Genomic DNA, 20,332 nt, shown 5'->3' with positions numbered 1-20,332 from the left:
TCAACAAATCCCTCGCATAATCTATCTGCAGACGAGCTGTCCTCTCACTCACTAAAAGACCGATGGCCACTGACAAGAGAAGAAAATGATTGTAGTAAGTAGGCCTCAGGACACCTTTGAAGGCAACTGGGCCAGTGTACAGCAGAAGTGTCCTGTATTCAGTAGCCTTATATCTACTGATCTTTTCCAGTGACCTTGGTTTGCGGGCAAAGTTGAATGGCATTGTTACCTTCATCCTCATTAATTTCCTGTTAATGTCAGCCACTGCAACCTGGTCTAGATGAAAGGCTGTCCGATTAAATTGCCTGTTCATCCAGAAATCTGTAAGCCGCTTAACCACACCGAGGCAGACCATGTGCATGTAATCCAATGCAAACCCATGTATCATGTCAAAGCCTGGAATGTTCAGCCATGGGCTGTCGATGCAGCGAGAACTATGATGGTCAGTGTAGTCTTTCCTGCGGAATGTGTCGTCACTTTGCAGGTCAAAATTCTCAGTCCTGTAGAACACCATCCTACCATCCACCTTGATTGCTTTGGCTCGGCAGCGCTCACAAGAATGTCCAGCCATGTGTCCCATGATGCTTTTCATGAAGGCCCGGGCTGGTGCATCGCATACTATACACATTAGACACACTTGGTGGTGGTTGCCCCTGTAAACGAAGCCATTGCGGAGTAGACTAGACAACTCATCGACGCACTGGTGCACATATGACACACAGCTTGGCTTGCCACCCATTGTTGCACATAATGGAAAGATTTTGTTCAGTGACTGGTCATTCTCTACAGACACCAGTACTGGCCACGAGTTAACTGTGGCTGCCTCAGGACTCACTTGTGCCCTGAGGAGTTTCAGTCAATAAATGTTCCCAAACTTATGAGAATAACACCCAACAAGGTGTACCCAAGAGACTAGTATTCGCAACTACTCTATCAAAAAGGTTCGAAACCAAACACAACAAACAGGACGCCGAGGCACTTGTCAATTTGTCCAGATGTGTAGTAGAGTAGAAGAGATAATAATCTGGAATTTAATTGATAACAAGGAAAACTAATAAGAAACTTGCATAAAGTACAACAATTACAACAAATAGAACTCTTTGTAAACAATGCTAAAACTGTGTTGCTTGAGGAAGATACAGAAAGAACTGGGTTGATTTGCTTTCCTCAACTTTCACTTTTAAGCTGTAAAATCTCTCTAAATACACTAAATTCCTTCTCTGGTGATGACTAATAAACAAGGAAAAGATAGCTTACCAAATTGGGGCCTTTGAAGTCCAATAAAGGTTGAATAACTTGAAGACAGAGATATTTTCTGTAGATGTATCTAATTTAACATGCTGCTTGTAATGAAATCACATGTGCAATAAAGATGGCTGCACTTTGTTTATGTGTTAAATCAATGAAACACTTGTACCCACACACAGCCTAGTGCCCCCATACACACATACAATGCACAAGGTCACTAAGTAAGTGGGATAGAGGTTGACTATTGGAACATGTAGCCGGCTCTTTCATTTGCATACTTTCACTAATTAACTAAAGTCTTGATTCTCTTTAAAGGAAACTTCTCTATTAGAATCTGTTTTCACTAGGAGGAAATATGAAAATACCTACATGTATTACATGAAATAACTCTAAAAATAAACTTCACTGCACACTATGCTGCTGCAGTGACATGGCTCTCCTAACTGCTCCTTGCAGTTAAACATCACTAATCAATCCAAAGAATTAACATAAATGTCCTTATAAAGTTCAAATGTTCATACTCTGGTGTGACATCTTCGTCTGGGTTAGGCTCCTTGTCGGGGACTTCTCTGGTCTCCTGGTTATCATGGTTTTAGGTTTACTGACCTTGATGTTCAGAGTCTTTAGTTGACAGAAGTAGAACCAACTTGTGGACTGGTCTTTCCAAGAGGGACGGAGAGTGCTGACGTTTACCCTGGTTATCAAGTGCTCCATCCGCCATGAGGATCTTCACCTTCCGAACACGTCCATCGATACTTGGAAGCGTCTCTTCAACACGAGCCAGGGGCCACTGGTTTCGAGTCTCATCCTTCTCCTTGGAGATAACAACGTCACCTACTTGCAGATTCTTCTCAGGTCGCACCCACTTCTGACGCAGCTGGAGGTGATGTAGAAACTCCTTTCTCCATCTTCGCCAGAACTCGTTGGCAAGATACTGGACTCGTCTCCACCATCTGCGGGAATACAAATCTTCTTGCTGGAACTTACCAGGCGGAGGTAGAACAATCTTGGGCTTCATCGTCAAAAGGTGGTTAGGTGTGAGGGGTTCAGGACCATCTGGAGAACACAAACTCTCTGTAGTGAGGGGCCTCGAGTTGACTATACACTCTACTTCAGTCATGAAGGTTCTAAATGCTTCATCATCTAGCTGACTTCCAGATTTGGTGAGTAGGGTTTCAAGCACATTACGAACAGTACCTATCTGTCTCTCCCAAACACCGCCCATATGACTGGAGTGAGGAACATTCATCTTGAACTGGATCCACTCACAGTTGTTCTCCAACAAGTACTCTTGAACTCGGTCCTGGTCCATATTCGCCAAAGCCTCTCTCAACTCATTCCGAGCACCTACAAACGTTGTACCTTGGTCTGAACGAAGTTGACGAATGGGGCCTCTACGACTCTGGAACCTACTTAGGGCATTGATGAAGGCACTAGCTGTCAAGGAGTTGACCGTCTCGAGATGTACACTGCGTGATGCCATACATGTAAAGAGAACTCCCCATCGCTTGACTTCACTCCTTTTCTCCTTGATATAGAAAGGTCCAAAGTAGTCAACTGCACAATAGGAAAAGGGGGGAGCAGGATTCAGCCTATCTTCGGGTAGCTCTGACATCTTCTGCGTCTGAAGAGAACCTCTCAACCTCCTGCACGTGACACACTTAGATATTAGGTTGGACACTGCCGATGAACCACCAATCAACCAATAACCACTCTGCCTTATCTCATTGTGGGTGATTCCTCTTCCCATATGATTCACCTTCTCATGATAGCGTCTTGCCAGCAACTCAGTCACATGACTCTTGCGTGGTAAAATGATTGGATGCTTGATGTCTCTTGGAATATTTGCTCGATCTATGCGGCCACCAACACGAAGAACACCTTCCTCGTCGAGATAAGGGTCTAGCCGATAGAGAGAACTGGTTTTCTTGATGTCGTTATTTCTTTCTCTCGTTACGTCACGGTCAACAATTTCACCTGTCACTTTAAGTTTCTGCAGTACTTGCAGCTCTTCTGCAAAGTGCTCTAGCTGCACAATTTTGACGATAGACTTCTCAGCACTCTGAAGCTCAATGACAGAGATAGGGGCCAATGGTTGTCTTTTAGCCTTGTGTAGCTTCACTCCTCTGTTGTACAACCTGGTTCTAAGACGTAGACATAGAGCAATAGCCTTGCATGCTCGGTGCCATCTGGAGAAGCGATCTAGTCGGCAAATCTCAAAGCCTTTCGGAAACTGTTTGGTGTCTTCTGTTTTGGTTGCTAGAACTGTCAAACTCCTTACATTCGGGTCAGAACTGTCTAATTTCAAAGTATCCGCCGGCTGCTCACACTGGAATGGGCCATCTTTCCACAGGAAGTCAGGACCTGACAACCACTTACAGTTTTCTACCAGTTGCTTGGCTGTCAGACCACGAGATGCTTCATCTGCTGGGTTGTCAACTGTATTCACATACAGCCAAGACTCTGGGTTGGTAGATTCTCTTATCTGTTGAACTCTATTGGCGACGTAGATATGAAATCTCTTTGCTTCATTCTTTACATACCCGAGTACAATCTTGCTGTCGGTCCAAAAGTATTCCTTGATGTGCTGGTATGAAAGCTCAGCTCGCAGGAACTCACTTATTCTGGCAGAAATGGTCGCTGCAGTCAGCTCTAACCTGGGAATGGTCACTTGCTTCAGAGGGGTAACTCTTGCCTTACCGATGACAAAGGCTAAGTGCGTACGGTTCTGTTCGTTCACCTGTCTCAAGTATGAGCACTGTCCATACCCATACTCACTTGCATCTGAGAAATGATGGAGCTCAATGGCCTTTACATGACCAAAGTTTCCTGGCTTGAAGCAACGGTTGATATGAAGCTTTTCCAAGAGGTGGATGTCCGAACGCCACTTCTCCCATACTGGGCGGAGGTCATTTGGCAGCGGGCTATCCCAGTCTAGTTGGTCTTTGCACATCTGTTGAAGTATCTGTTTTCCAATCAAGGTTACTGGGGCAACATAGCCATTGGGGTCATATATGGAGCTCACTGTAGAAAGGATTCCACGCCTAGTGAGGGGACGATCTTTCAACTCTATACGGAAGCCAAAGGTGTCATTCTCGACACACCACGTCACACCAAGAACACGTTCTATGGGTAGAGGGTCGACCTTCAGATCAAGATCCTTCAAGCCCTTAGCTCTCTCATCCTCTGGCACTGACTCCAACACTTCTCTTCTGTTCGACATGATGCGATGTAACTTCAGACCTGCACTTGCACATACTGCCTGGCTGGACTTGATGAGGGCAACTGCCTCAAGAACACTTGGAACTGACTTGAGACCATCATCCACATAGAAGTCTCGACGGATAAAGTTTGCAGCTTCTGGTCCAAACTTCTCTTCTCCATCGTCGGCTGCTCTCTTCAAACCGAAGTTTGCACATCCAGGTGAACTACCTGCACCAAAAAGATGAACTTTCATCCTGTAATCAATGACTTCTTTGTTTGGATCTCCATCTTCCCACCACAAGAAACGAAGAAGATCACGATACTTCTCTTCCACAAAGAACTGGTGGAACATACTCTTTATATCTACCATAAAGGCTACCTCTTCCTGCCGGAATCTACAAAGAACGCCAATCAGCCGGTTCATCAAGTCGGGTCCTTGAAGCAAATGGTCATTGAGGGAGACGCCTTCAAATCTCGCTGAACAGTCAAAGACAACACGGATCTTATCCGGTTTCTTAGGATGATAGACGCCAGTGTGAGGGATGTAATTAACTCTGCCATCATGGACACCCAAGCGATCTTTTGGAACCCTTTCTGCACACTCGGTGACAACATCTTTCATGAAGGTTTGGTAGTCGGTGAAGAGCTTTGGGTTTTTTCTAAATCTAGCCTGGAGTTGAAGCCACCGTTTCTCTGCTAATCTTCGGTTGTCTGGCATTGATAAGTTAGATGTTTTCAATGGGAGCGGCATCTCATAGTGGCCATCTTGTCTTCTAGTTGTCCCATTCTCAAGGATGCTCATGAAAGATTGGTCGTCGACGGAGTATGGCTGTCTATATGGACTTTTCTCTTGGAAGTCAGACTCGAGGGCACGAAGAACTTTCTCCGAGTCGAAGATCTCTTTTACCTTGGTGCCATACGCAAAGTGATGGTAGGTCACAGCCGTCGTTGTCTTATTACAAAAAGCCTCATGATTCTTCACTGAAGACTTGCATACTCTGCCGATAACACCCCATCCTAGCAATGACCTTTGACCGTAGGGGTCATCTTCTCCTCCAGCAACTATTTGTCTTGGACGAACGACGCTCGGGCAGTTGCTCCCTATGAGCAAGGAGATTTCTATAGAGGAGTCGTACGGCATTAGCTTTCCTGCAATCTGCTTAAGATGGCTCCACTGATTAATGACTTCTGTCTTGGGTATCTGGGAATGCTTGGCTGGTACACTGTCACGCTTGAAGCAGACTGGTAGCTTTACCACATGCTCTCTTTCAAGATCAAGTACTTCCAAACCAAATATACGATTGCTAGTTATGCATGCATTTTGTTCATGCATTGTTGTCAGCAGAAGTTGTGTCTCTGGTCCCTGCAGATCGAGCTGTTCACACAGAACTTTGGTGATGAAACAGCTGTTTGACTGGTCATCGAGCACTGCATACACCTTGGACTCTTTATGTGGATTATCTGCTGACCTCACAATAACTGGAATGATCATGCAGTGATCACCTTCTCCTCCTTGGTTGGGTTGAGCACATACTCTGGTGCAGTTTGATGTTCCTACATCACGTGGTTGAACTTCGATGACTTCCTTCTCGGGACTATCAGTTGATGGTTTCTTCGGGTCACGATGCAGACTAGTCAGATGCCTACCATTGCAGACCTTGCATGTTTTGCGGTTGCCACAATCCTTTACTTGATGCTGGGTACTCTCTCCACATCCCATGCATAGTCGCTTTCTGAAGAAGAAATTCTTTCTGTCTAAGAAAGACTTGCTACTGAAACTCTTGCAGTCTTCAAGATGATGACTTTTACTGCAGTGGGGGCATGCATCGTCTCGCTGACTAAGACTGGACTGGTCACCATGAACAGTTGTTGTAGCAAATGCTTGAGCGGATGCATTCGTGCCTTTCTTTGAGGTATGGCTACTGGTGTATTGACCACTTGGTCTGCTGTTCTCTCTGCCTCTGGATAGACCTTCAAACTCCGGCATGTTAGCCTTGTTTGCTGCTCTTCTGAGAAACTGATCAAACTCAGAAAAGGGTGGGTAGCTTGCTTCACTATGGTTAGCTCTCCAACGCTCTATCTTATCACGCCACTTGCCCTCCAGATGGTATGGTAACTTATCTATCAAGAGGATATTCTCACAGGCATAGTCTAGTACACCTAGACTCGGAGTTGTTGGACGAGCTGCCTCAACTTTACCAAGAAAATCAGAAAATTGTCTCAAACCTTGAGCATCTCTGGGGGATATCTTGGGCCACTGATGAAGCTTGTTGATAAAAGCGGTGCTCACAACGCTGCTATTACCATATCTCTCCGCCAATACATCTCTAGCTTTCACATAGGCTTCATCGGTACCAATTAGCATGTAGTGTTCCACCAATAGCTTTGGTTTTCCGCTCACGTACTGGTTGAGATAATTCAACTTGGTGGTTGCATCCAGGGGCTGGTTGTCTATCAATGCGCTAAATGAATTTCTCCACAGGGGGTATTGTAGGGGGTCGCCATTGAACACTGGGACAGAAATCTTTGGAAGTTGACTGGATATTATCAGCCGTTTATTGACATCATTTTGGATCACGCTGGCCTCGGTTAGCTGTGTGATGCACTTCTCTAGTGGTGATACTTTAGGACTGAATGATGTGGCATCTGGATTGAATGAGATTGATGCACTTACTTCATGATGAATATCATTCTCTTGCATCATCTGCTCTGGTGCCGAGTTTGACTTAGGCATAGACAGAACTTCCTTCATTATGTCTGCATCAACCAACGAACTTGCATTGACAGGGGAAGGAGGGGGAACTAAATCTTGTGACTGGAAGAATTTCTCAAAATCTTTCACCTTGTCTACCACGGGAACATCTTGTAGCCCATGCTCTGAAGTGACAATGTGTTCATTTTCTGCTTTCCAGAGGACATCAAGTTGTGCTTGCTTCTCAGCTAAATCTTTCTTCAGTTGGAGTTGATGTAGCTTTTCTTGTTGCTTGAACTGAACAATTTCTGCTTCCTTTTCTTGTGCCAATCTTTTCTTTTCTTCTTCCAATTGCTGAAGTCGTAGACGTCTTTCTTCCTCCATGAACACCAATTTAGCTTTGAGTAACGCCTCTTCCTTCTGGAGGTTTAACTTGTCTTCTCTTAATGATGAGGATGAGCTACACACTGATTGAGATCGTACACTACTCCCTTGTGGGGCTCTGCTGGATTTTCTGGAACTACCAGAAGTGACGGATGAATTTTCCATTCGTATCTGCTCCACTTGTTGCAAATACTCCATCTCTGATCGAGCATCACTCTCAAAACGATCCCAATCTGCGTGGTCCTTGTCGTGTTGCTGACTCAACTTATGAATATCTTCATCATCGGTCATCAGAGTAGACAAACTATCAAAAATCTCCTTCAGTTCATCCCAAATTACCTGGGCATGGCCAAATTCTCTCTTCCATGTTGTCAGACTATCAGACTCTCCTTTCAAGTAGAGAACTCTTCTTCTCTGTCGTGAGAGATCTGACCTCTTTGCATTATACTTTCTTCGGTTTGCATCCACTTGAAGGGATAGACCTTTTTCGGTTAAAGTTCTCTTTCTGGATGTAGCACCCTCTTCTGCGTTGTTACTTTCGTTATCGGAGGACATGCTTCACTCAATAAATATTTAATGTTCTCTGTCAACACCATCAACTTTCACCGTTTACTGGAGCAATCAGATGACTTGCTTTGATTATTATTGTGGCTGCCTCAGGACTCACTTGTGCCCTGAGGAGTTTCAGTCAATAAATGTTCCCAAACTTATGAGAATAACACCCAACAAGGTGTACCCAAGAGACTAGTATTCGCAACTACTCTATCAAAAAGGTTCGAAACCAAACACAACAAACAGGACGCCGAGGCACTTGTCAATTTGTCCAGATGTGTAGTAGAGTAGAAGAGATAATAATCTGGAATTTAATTGATAACAAGGAAAACTAATAAGAAACTTGCATAAAGTACAACAATTACAACAAATAGAACTCTTTGTAAACAATGCTAAAACTGTGTTGCTTGAGGAAGATACAGAAAGAACTGGGTTGATTTGCTTTCCTCAACTTTCACTTTTAAGCTGTAAAATCTCTCTAAATACACTAAATTCCTTCTCTGGTGATGACTAATAAACAAGGAAAAGATAGCTTACCAAATTGGGGCCTTTGAAGTCCAATAAAGGTTGAATAACTTGAAGACAGAGATATTTTCTGTAGATGTATCTAATTTAACATGCTGCTTGTAATGAAATCACATGTGCAATAAAGATGGCTGCACTTTGTTTATGTGTTAAATCAATGAAACACTTGTACCCACACACAGCCTAGTGCCCCCATACACACATACAATGCACAAGGTCACTAAGTAAGTGGGATAGAGGTTGACTATTGGAACATGTAGCCGGCTCTTTCATTTGCATACTTTCACTAATTAACTAAAGTCTTGATTCTCTTTAAAGGAAACTTCTCTATTAGAATCTGTTTTCACTAGGAGGAAATATGAAAATACCTACATGTATTACATGAAATAACTCTAAAAATAAACTTCACTGCACACTATGCTGCTGCAGTGACATTAACGTTTGACGAATCAAAAATCAGTACACCATCGACCCCAATCATAAGTTTGATCTCTTCATCAAGACGAAGTGGGCGAACCAAATAGTCCAGAGCACGTGTTAACTGGTCATCAATGCCAAACCAGTGGTACTCTACACCAAAGTAGGATGGATTTATGTTAACAGAGCCTGGTGTGCAAAGTAGAGTGCGCGGATCCTTTGGCAAACCCTGGACACCAGCACGGTTGAAAAGCCCGAGTAGGTACTGCTGCTCAGTCCGTGAAAGTGATGTTCTCCCAAACAATTCACGCAATGACCTCTTGAAGAACTCGGCCTCAGTCGCTGCTTCTTCAACATCAACCTCCTTGACATACACAACACGATTGTCATCAGCCTCTTCATCAGAACTGCCATCATGTGTATTGTAACCAGGGCTCGCGGAACCAGGGCTCGCAGGACCGGGATTGTCGTAACCAGGGCTCGCAGGACCGGAAGGGTCAGAACCAGGGCTCGCACGACCGAGATCGTCGTAATCAGGGCTTGCAGAACCGGGATCGTCGTAACCAGGGCTCGCAGGACCGGGATCGTCGTAACCAGGGCTCGCAGAACCGGGATCGTCGTGACCAGGGCTCGCAGGACCAGGATCGTCGTAACCAGGGCTAGCAGGACCAAGATTGTCGTAACCAGGGCTCGCAGGACTGGGATCATCGTAACCAGGGCTCAAGGGATCGGGAGTGTCGTAACCGGGGCTCGCGGGACCTGGAGTGTCGTAACCAGGGCTCGCAGGACCGAGATTGTCGTAACCAGGGCTTGCAGGACCCGGAGTGTCGTAACCAGGGCTCACGGGACCAGGAGTATCTTCATCAACTACCACATGTACGGCATGATCAGTACTGCCCTCTTCATCAGAAGTGCCATCACTTGAATCAAGGTTTACTGGACTGGATACACCATTGACAGGATTAGAGGGGCCGGGAGCACTAGTTCCAGGGGCATCAGCACAGATTGGCCTTCTCCTCACTTCTTCTAGGACAGAAACAATTCTCAGTGCATCTCTTTTCTTCTTGGCCCATTTTGCTTTCTGTTCACGCCGCTTTTCCTTCCGGATATATTCGTCCTCATCCATCTTTACGAATTGGTCTATGCCTAAGTTGGTGTGTCACCCTGAAAATTCATTTTTGTTTTTTAATTGAATTTATAATTTTGTAGCATTGTATTTGTTTTCATCTTTCGAATGAGACATTGCACACATAAAAGGAAGGGGAATCGGTCCGCGCCAAGTAATTAATTAAGCGTTCTTATAATTACAAAATGCAACTTTTTTTCCCTGTTTGGGGGTGGGGGGTGTCAAAATCAAAAGTTTTTCGGCGACAAATTCTTAGTTTTATTTTCTCTAAAATCCACATTGTTTTGGCAGTGATTTCATAATTAAAGTAATTGAAAAAATTATGAAGAGTTGGCCCTGCCAAAATGGTTCCTTGCTGGTACGTCAAGAAATACAAGGGTAATCATTACTTACCAACACCAGGCATATTGCACACAAGAAAACCACAGGCACGTACAGCACAACTCCACCAAGGGAACCTGAAAATGTGGGGGAAATGGAGGACAATTTACCAACCCAATCTAAAACTGACATGAGACATTGTTACATGTACTGGTACACTATACATATGTACACATGACAATATAGGTTAAATATCATCATAGGCATCAACCGGTCATGCCAATGGTCACAATATGCTTTCCTATACCTGTTGTACATGTAAGTCTGTGATATTATACTGCATGAGTTTTGCATTATGAAGTAATTAATTTACAATATATATTCTTTAACAATAATGAAATGTACATGTACCGTATCTGGAAATCTAGTTGTACAAGTCCTGACATGAACATGTCTAGAAATCTTTAAAAAAAAAATGTAGGTCTACAAGTATAACGCCCAAATTTGTATTATTATAAATTTCTTTAAAAATAATCCAGTTTTCCGATTCAAATCCGCAAAAAAATGACATCAGGATTCATGCAGGCTGGATCAAGTCTTCAGGAAAATTATTGCCCTACAACATAGCGGTATGGCTCTCTTTTAAAATATGTCTTGTTACTGTAAGGGGGCCGAAGGCATTACAATATTTAGTTTGGACGCAAATTCGTATTTTAAGGAGGGTGGCATGAGGGACCTATCCTGCACAAGTCTGTTAAAGATTGTGCAGGAGAGGTATAAAATAACGTAGAGAAAGCTGATTTAGTAAACACGTATACGTAATTACCATAAAAAATGAAGTAAATAATAAACTACCTTGATCGGGGGCAATTCCTAAAATACAATTGAAAATACAACCAGCTAACTTCGGAAGTGTGTGACCCTATCACATATAGATCACTACTCAAGTCTAGTAAAAGTCACTGCCAATAATCAATTAAGTAAACACACTTTGGATATGTCGACTCTACACTGACAACATGAGGACTAAATCTGATTGTTGCACATTTCCATCCTGCGTGGTCTATTTCCTTACTCAAAAACTACCTCATTCAATTCTAATCTAAACACTTTAAATCACAGAATATCAAATCATGACTTTGAATCTACAAATCTCTTAAAACCATTATTATGACAATGTCACACAGATATAAACCCAACAATAGATGACAAAAGGCATGAGCTCACTGACACTATACTTTTGTTAGCGCTACACAGGAAAAACACCTTCACACACACACAATTCACACTTACATAATACCCCCCCAAAATGCCAAAAGTTTGTCGATAATAAGTAAAGGTATGACAAAGTCATCTTAATTACTACTAATCTCAAATATCTTCCCTTAATTATCTTCAAATTAACTTCTCCCGAATTCCAATGCATAGTCCCAATGGGGTCATGTGCATAACTTGGCTCATACATTAGACTTGTGGACAAGTCGTTAAATCGGCCCCACGCGCTGAGATAGTGCTCCCCCGACAACACTGCTCTCGCGCGAACTCACTGCTCTCGCGCGAACTGATGGCTCCCCGATTTTGACTCCTCATTAACGACTTGTACAAGTTGTCAGCGGTACGTATTCATGTATTCAAGTACGACCGCGGTATACCTTCACTGTTGCCGCGGAGACAATCGTGCAGACGAGTCCATTTTTATAAGAGGGTAGTAATAGTTTCTAATACTGTAAAGCTTGAACCGGAGGGCATCTGTGAATCTTTTTTATTTTGATTTAACTGCTTTATTAGTTGATTAGGGCCTAACTTTACAAAGTCATCTTCAAATGCATTACTATTTATCTGTTTAATATCCGTGAGCTGCCTCATGCAAATAAATAATGCCCACGGTCAATGGTAATGGTCCAATGCAATCCTTTAACCCGATGTGTTCTGCTCGGACTGTGTACACTGGACAAGTTGCAACATAAAAATATAGTTTGTATTAATACTACCAGTCCCAAAATTCATTATTTGTTTACTGACAAATGTTTTTTTATTTTAAGTTTTCATCTAAAAAGTGATTTTGAAAACCATGGTCGACATGTGGAAGTTTGATATGTGAGTCTTGTGGACAAGTTTCATAGGGCAGTCGTGTGCGGATCGCAGGGATTCCGGAAAATTTCAGTAACTCTTTTCAGATGTCGATGTATTTTAAAGGTATTATAGCTAATCATCGACATACACTCTACTTGCCCAAGATATTGCAAGACAAGGTTTCATATAGCAGCTGTACTTTTGTTTTGTTTTAAGCAACTGTAACCACGAAAAATACTTCTCACTTCCAAGCAATCATAACAATTAATATAAGGCTCAAATAGGGTAAAGACACCGTGAAATGCAAAAAAGGAACAGTGACTCAAATTGTAGTTTGCCTCAAACAAAAACCAAGAAACAAATTTATTGATAAATCGATCAACAAATGCAAACCAGTGGTTGAAATAAATAAATTAAATTGAGCAATAAACAATGAAAATACCTTCAGACTAATGGATATTGATGGTAGAAACTGTAAATAAAGAAAATGTGGAGTGTTTCCCTTGCACCTCCAGGTTGCTATATAAACATAGTGAGTAGTTGACTTTTGCAAAACCTGTTCATTACAAAACACTTTAAACAATTTACAAACTAGGCGAGTGCTAGAAGGGTTACAGCTCGATGGCCGAAGGTTCAATAGTCTGAATGTTCGATAGTCCAAATTGACAATAAGGTCCGATAGTCCGAATTGACCATAAGGTCTGATAGTCCGAATTGACAATAAGGTTTGATCGTCGATTCGGACTATCGGACCTTATTTGGACCAGTGAACCCTTCAGATCAATGAACCTTCGGACTATCGTATCAAATGTACGGTTTAATGAAACCTACTTCATTTTGGGACTAATGAACCCCCTGTTATGGGAAATTTGTGCGTTCGGACAATCGAACCTTCGGACTAACGGACCTTCGGGTGGACACCGCTAGAAGACCGTACAGAAATGTAAACGGTGGTGGATATGGGAAAACTAACTTGAATGAACATTTTAAATGGGTCTTCTACCTATGTTGCACAACCGCCTAGCCTTTATACATTATCAAACCCTCTCAGTCTGTGCTTTGGATATTTAAGTATTTGGATTGGAAAGAATAAATTTTAACTAAAATGAGCAAAATAATTGTTGGTAATTGCACAGTATAAATGTCATTCTTACATTTGGAACCATTCAGAATGCACCATCCACATCAGTCAAGAACTTTGGTGCATATTTTGATTGAATTGTCTATGACTGATCAAATAGACCTGCTTTCGTTTACACCAAACTCTTTCCAACTTGTGTTAATCTTACGACTTGAGTTGAGTCCCAGCCTTGCAACGTAACATGCAAACCCTAAGATTAACGTTTCGTGAAAACGGCTCCAGCTTTGCAAGTCTGTTCGATTTCATGTGTCACAGATTAGGAAGTATGTATCTGACGATTCATAACATCATGTGATTCGCAGCCATGTTCTTTCTCGGTTAGATTGTTGTAATGGGCTGCTTACAGAAAACCCACATGCATATTTTAAAAGAGACTTCACAGTTTGCAGAACTGGGCTGCTCGTGTTATATTTAGGTTAAATCGCCGTCGTGATGCCATGCTCCTTCTAAGATCGCTTCATTGGTTACCAATTAAACAGAGGATTGCAATTAAGATTATTTTGTTTGTATGAACATTTCTTTATAAATCAGGCACCAGAGTAATTTAATGAGTGTCTAGAGTTGTATCAGTTTTTGCGTACACATCTTCACTCCAATGCAGATCCATCTCGGCTAACTTTTCCCATGACTCGCAGTAAGGCAGGAGATCAAACTTTCACAGTTTTTACAGCAGCTTAGGGGTAGGGGTGGAACGAACTTCCTTCTTAAACGAGGAGTGTTTCCCTTGCACTGTCAGGCTGCCATGTGACCCTGTGGAGAAAAGAAAGAAACACACAATGTTGACCTGAACTTATGTTGATTGTGTAATACTATCCGTAGTATGATAGGCTAATACTTATTGCAAGCAAATAAGTTAACGTAAATGTCAGAAAATTGTGTTGTTAAAATCACACATGAAGATACCATTTTTCACGTCAGGTACCTCTCTGTGCAGACGTCTTACGTGAGCATGAAATAAGCCCAAAGTGGTGACGTCACCTAACAACACAATGTTTTGACCTTCACGTTCACGTGTTTGCTGGCATAACATGCAGCTAATAAAACCTACCTAATACTTACGGGCTAAAGTGAGGTTCGAGGCAACACCATCACAAATAAAGACTCTCATGTAATTTCAAATCTTATTTAAGTTTTAGTGTTTAAATTTTTTAAACATTTTGTTATTATGTTTTATTATTGTTTCTAAAAAAAACAACAATTATGTTTAATTATAAAAACCAACAACAACAAAAACAGTGAATTTGGTACTTTTTGCATTGCTTGAGACTCTACTCTCTAGATACAAAAGTTCCAACAACAATGCAAAACAAGTAACCTTGTGTAGAACTAGAACTTTAGAAGTAGGGGCTCAATTTTAATAACCTGTGTGTGTCGGTGCAACCGCCACTGACGACAGTGCTTTTTGTGGAACCATGGAGGTAGAAACTACCTCCATGGTGGAACCAGTGAGTTATATGAATAATAACACATGTTTTGTTCAGTTTTACTTCAAAACAAAACTTGTTCTTTTAAGTAAGAAGCCCCAAACCAAGTTACCGGTAACTCCATGGAGGTAGATTTTTGCAATATTATTTGTCAACGCAAATTTATTAGTAGTTTAATTAAGAAACTTAACAGCAAGCTCACCTGTGTTGATTTCATGATGCCAACACAGTATGCACCAACCATCACCACTGCCTTGAGCAAGGCTACTGATTACATCGAATATTCGGCCGGTGCAAATCATTTGTTTACAAAAGTGTCATTGCCTTTCATCAATCAATACACGCTGTGTGCAGTGTGTGTGTGTTGGCATGATGCATATAAATGGCGGCTTCTTCTTCTTCTTCCTTGCGACCTGTCGTCGACGTGAGCAGATCTCTTGCATGTTGCATGCCTTGAGAAAACTGGCTACTTGACAGCTGCTTCTATATCTTGTTCTTCAAGTTTATCAACCAAGTCAGACCAAGTTAAGACGAAGTTATTTATTTAATATGCACGTCAAAGTTCCCGATGAAAATCCGTACTCAAAAGTACAACCATACACACACGACGTGTAGTGTGTAGGCATAATAAATACACGCTGACAGGTTTGTTGATCGTTCATTCATACATGTGACTTCCCGAACCCATCCAATACAGGGTGTACTGTTTGATAGCATATACATGTTGAATATTCATTGATTTAACGACATCGACCAATCAGATGCGTCCGTACGATTTCGGCTGAAGTGCCCATAGGCTGTGCACAAACCGCTGACAACTTGTACAAGTCGTTAATGAGGAGTCAAAATCGGGGAGCCATCAGTTCGCGCGAGAGCAGTGAGTTCGCGCGAGAGCAGTGTTGTCGGGGGAGCACTATCTCAGCGCGTGGGGCCGATTTAACGACTTGTCCACAAGTCTACTCATACATGTGACTTCACAAAATGTATTACACAATGCAGATTACACAATAATAACTTTCACTTTCCTAACTTTTCTTACTCAAAAATCACCCTTTTTCCAAAGAGCATAACTATACAAATTATAATGACAATGATCCAGGACCTTTCATGAATAATATAACTAAAGGATGGGTCCCAACTACTCTGGTTGCTTAATGATATTTAGGGATAAAAATCCTACTAAAAATTGGTTGGTGCTTACCTGTTAAAGATGGTGCAGGAGTGGTGACCCTACCGGCCCGGCAGCACCACCAGGGGCAAAAGGTCAAGGTCAGGTTCACACAAGAGTGAGCAAAAACAAAAAGCGCCACCACTCATCAATATTTAGTTAGTGACTACATCAATATGATGCACTACATGTAAAGAGACAATAATTATTATGCTACAGCAAAGACAGTAATTTATCAAACAAGAACGTGAGAAACATTAATAACATTAGAAATATCCTACCAAAACAACACATAGTTAAATAACAATATTTACAATTACAAACAATGTAGAATTTAATGGCAGAATTGGTTATAACATTGCCAACTTGAGTAATAACAGTAAACTTACAGCAATCTGCAGCGAAATGTTGAAGTCCAAACCTGTTGAAAGCGACATGAGTTGCATCAGTAGGCCTAACCCCTAAATCCTTCTCACCGTCTCATGTCTAGTCCAAACGTTTCTTATTACCTATCTATGTTTTGTATTCCTTTGTATTTTATACCATTACTTGGTTAATTCCTATTCATTTAGTAGTTTACTTTTAATTCTTTAATTCTCTGTTTTTAAAATGTCGTTCAATTGTATCACTATCATTGTTTCATATTAATTATAGTGTTTTAGTACAGTTGGTGGATGGGGCTTACGTCTATTAGTTGGTTTAATTATTACTTTAAACGTTACCCATACTACTTCTCATCACCCTGTTGTAACTCGGTAAAATGTCGGTTTCAACAGGGTGAGTTTACCGTATCTCAAGTTCGCAATGTTATAACCAACTCCGCCATTAAACCTTACCGATATTACTTCTCATCACCTTGGTGTAACTGGGTAAAATGTCGGTTTCAACAGGGTGATAACGGTAATATTTTGGACTTCAACATTTTTACGGGGAGTTTACCGTTATTACTCCAGTTCGCAATGTTATTATTATTATTATTATCATTTATTCGACCAATACAAGGTACAACAAACAAGTTACAATAGCACAAGACAGAACATTAACGGGAAAAAAAAAACCAATGTTATAACCAATTCAGCCATTCAACATAACCGATATTACTTCTCATCACCCTGTTGTAACTGGGTAAAATGTCGGTTTCAACAGGGTGATAGCAGTAATATTTTGGACTTCAACATTTCGCGGGGAGTTTACTGTTATTACTCCAGTATCGCAATGTTATAACCAATTCTGCCATTAAACCTTACCGATATTACTTCTCATCACCCTGTTGTAACTGGGTAAAATGTTGGTTTCAACAGGGTGATAACAGTAATATTTTGGACTTCAACATTTCGCTGGGAGTTTACTGTTATTACTCAAGTTCGCAATGTTATAACCAACTCCGCCATTAAACCTTACCGATATTACTTCTCATCACCCTGTTGTAACTGGGTAAAATGTCAGTTTCAACAGGGTGATAACAGTAATATTTTGGACTTCAACATTTCGCTGGGAGTTTACTGTTATTACTCAAGTTCGCAATGTTATAACCAACTCCGCCATTAAACCTTACCGATATTACTTCTCATCACCCTGTTGTAACTGGGTAAAATGTCGGTTTCAACAGGGTGATAACAGTAATATTTTGGACTTCAACATTTCGCTGGGAGTTTACTGTTATTACTCAAGTTCGCAATGTTATAACCAACTCCGCCATTAAACCTTACCGATATTACTTCTCATCACCCTGTTGTAACTGGGTAAAATGTCGGTTTCAACAGGGTGATAACAGTAATATTTTGGACTTCAACATTTTGCGCCAGTTTACTGTTATTACTCAAGTTGGCAATGTTATAACCAATTCTGCCATTAAACCTTACCGATATTACTTCTCATCACCCTGTTGTAACTGGGTAAAATGTTGGTTTCAACAGGGTGATAATAGTAACATTTTGGACTTCAACATTTCGCTGAGAGTTTACTGTTATTACTCCAGTTCGCAATGTTATAACCAACTCCGCCATTAAACCTTACCGATATTACTTCTCATCACCTTGTTGTAACTGGGTAAAATGTCGGTTTCAACAGGGTGATAACAGTAATATTTTGGACTTGAAAATGTTACGTGGATTGCTATTAGTTTACTGTTATTACTCAAGTTGGCAATGTTATAACCAATTCAGCCATTCAACATTACCGATATTACTTCTCATCACCCTGTTGTAACTGGGTAAAATGTCGGTTTCAACAGGGTGATAACAGTAATATTTTGGACTTCAACATTTCGCGCCAGTTTACTGTTATTACTCAAGTTGGCAATGTTATAACCAATTCTGCCATTAAACCTTACCGATATTACTTCTCATCACCCTGTTGTAACTGGGTAAAATGTTGGTTTCAACAGGGTGATAATAGTAACATTTTGGACTTCAACATTTCGCTGAGAGTTTACTGTTATTACTCCAGTTCGCAATGTTATAACCAACTCCGCCATTAAACCTTACCGATATTACTTCTCATCACCTTGTTGTAACTGGGTAAAATGTCGGTTTCAACAGGGTGATAACAGTAATATTTTGGACTTGAAAATGTTACGTGGATTGCTATTAGTTTACTGTTATTACTCAAGTTGGCAATGTTATAACCAATTCAGCCATTCAACATTATCGATATTACTTCTCATCACCTTGTTGTAACTGGGTAAAATGTTGGTTTCAACAGGGTGATAACAGTAATATTTTGGACTTCAACATTTCGCGGGGAGTTTACTGTTATTACTCAAGTTCGCAATGTTATAACCAAATCCGCCATTAAACCTTACCGATATTACTTCTCATCACCTTGGTGTAACTGGGTAAAATGTCGGTGTCAACAGGGTGATAACAGTAATATTTTGGACTTCAACATTTCGCACCAGTTTACTGTTATTACTCAAGTTCGCAATGTTATAACCAACTCCGCCATTAAACCTTACCGATATTACTTCTCATCACCCTGTTGTAACTGGGTAAAATGTCGGTTTCAACAGGGTGATAACGGTAATATTTTGGACTTCAACTTTTCGCGGGGAGTTTACTGTTATTACTCAAGTTCGCAATGTTATAACCAACTCCGCCATCAAACCTTACCGATATTACTTCTCATCACCCTGTTGTAACTGGGTAAAATGTCGGTTTCAACAGGGTGATAACGGTAATATTTTGGACTTCAACATTTCGCGGGGAGTTTACTGTTATTACTCAAGTTCGCAATGTTATAACCAACTCCGCCATTAAACCTTACCGATATTACTTCTCATCACCCTGTTGTAACTGGGTAAAATATCGGTTCCAACAGGGTGATAACGGTAATATTTTGGACTTGGAAATTGTGGTACGATGGTGCACCATTTTCCAATTGTTTTCCTCATCAGAAACAGACCATTGGCCTCGAGGATCATTCATATGTTATCCTTATCCTCAAAATATCAAATATTAAGGAATTTATAACACTTTCATTATAACACAGGTAATATCATTTGGGTAATAACATGGTAATATTGGTAATATTTGGTCTTAGTCAAATTTTGGGCTGATATTACCGGTAATATCCGGTAATCTCGGTAATCGGTAACAAATTGCCCAGTGGGTAGTGTCTACAGCCATAGTACGCTGAAAACACCGGTTCTCGTCTGATCACCGAAGTTAAGCAGCGCAGGCCCAGTCAGTACTTGGATGGGAGACCTCCTGGGAATACTGGGTGACTTTAATATTTTGTTTCTTCAGAGAAACAACTTTTGTAAACCTAGACTTGACACTTAAGCCACTGCATAAAGTGTAGTTAGTGTCTACAGCCATACTACACTGAAAACACCGGTTCTCGTCTGATCACCGAAGTTAAGCAGCGCAGGCCCAGTCTAATGGGAGACCTCCTGGGAATACTGGGTGCCGTAGACATTCATTTTTTTTTTTTTCAGAGAAACAACTTTTGTAAATCTAGACTTGACACTTAAGCCACTGCATAAAGTGCAGTTTATGTCTACAGCCATACTACGCTGAAAACACTGGTTCTCGTCTGATCACCGAAGTTAAGCAGC

The 20,332-nt window shown here is 41.3% G+C and overlaps 2 protein-coding genes, 1 long non-coding RNA gene and 2 pseudogenes across 3 annotated transcripts; 2 read left to right on the top strand and 3 right to left on the bottom strand.

Annotated features, from left to right (window-relative positions):
• Window positions 1-1,846: 1,846 nt before the first annotated feature.
• Window positions 1,847-8,083, bottom strand: LOC117306017. The gene has a single exon (XM_033790868.1). The coding sequence runs from the start codon at window positions 8,081-8,083 to the stop codon at window positions 1,847-1,849; it is 6,237 nt and encodes a 2,078-aa protein (XP_033646759.1).
• Window positions 8,084-9,020: 937 nt separating this feature from the next.
• On the bottom strand, window positions 9,021-10,633 carry LOC117306022 (homeobox protein CDX-1-like). Its single transcript, XM_033790874.1, has 2 exons — window positions 10,542-10,633; window positions 9,021-10,186 (listed from the first exon to the last, which is right to left on the bottom strand). Exon 2 carries the CDS (start codon window positions 10,146-10,148, stop codon window positions 9,021-9,023), a length of 1,128 nt encoding a protein of 375 aa, XP_033646765.1. The 5' UTR covers window positions 10,149-10,186; window positions 10,542-10,633.
• Window positions 10,634-13,928: 3,295 nt separating this feature from the next.
• Window positions 13,929-15,735, bottom strand: LOC117306016. Its single transcript, XR_004520774.1, has 2 exons — window positions 15,310-15,735; window positions 13,929-14,433 (listed from the first exon to the last, which is right to left on the bottom strand). It is a non-coding gene; the product is annotated as an uncharacterized LOC117306016 (long non-coding RNA).
• Window positions 15,736-19,889: 4,154 nt separating this feature from the next.
• LOC117306238 lies at window positions 19,890-20,008 on the top strand (annotated as a pseudogene).
• A 73-nt stretch (window positions 20,009-20,081) lies between these two features.
• On the top strand, window positions 20,082-20,192 carry LOC117306261 (annotated as a pseudogene).
• Window positions 20,193-20,332: the final 140 nt, after the last annotated feature.

This window comes from Asterias rubens, unplaced genomic scaffold (assembly GCF_902459465.1).
Source record: "Asterias rubens unplaced genomic scaffold, eAstRub1.3, whole genome shotgun sequence".
Lineage (NCBI taxonomy): Eukaryota > Metazoa > Echinodermata > Asteroidea > Forcipulatida > Asteriidae > Asterias > Asterias rubens.
The sequence above is the reverse complement of the archived record's forward strand: the minus strand, read 5'-3'. Positions and strand labels throughout refer to the sequence as shown.

Coding starts and splice junctions, on each gene's coding strand:
- LOC117306017 (XM_033790868.1), bottom strand. CDS start 8,083: ATGTCCTCCGATAACGAAAGTAACAACGCAGAAGAGGGTGCTACATCC.
- LOC117306022 (XM_033790874.1), bottom strand. CDS start 10,148: ATGGATGAGGACGAATATATCCGGAAGGAAAAGCGGCGTGAACAGAAA.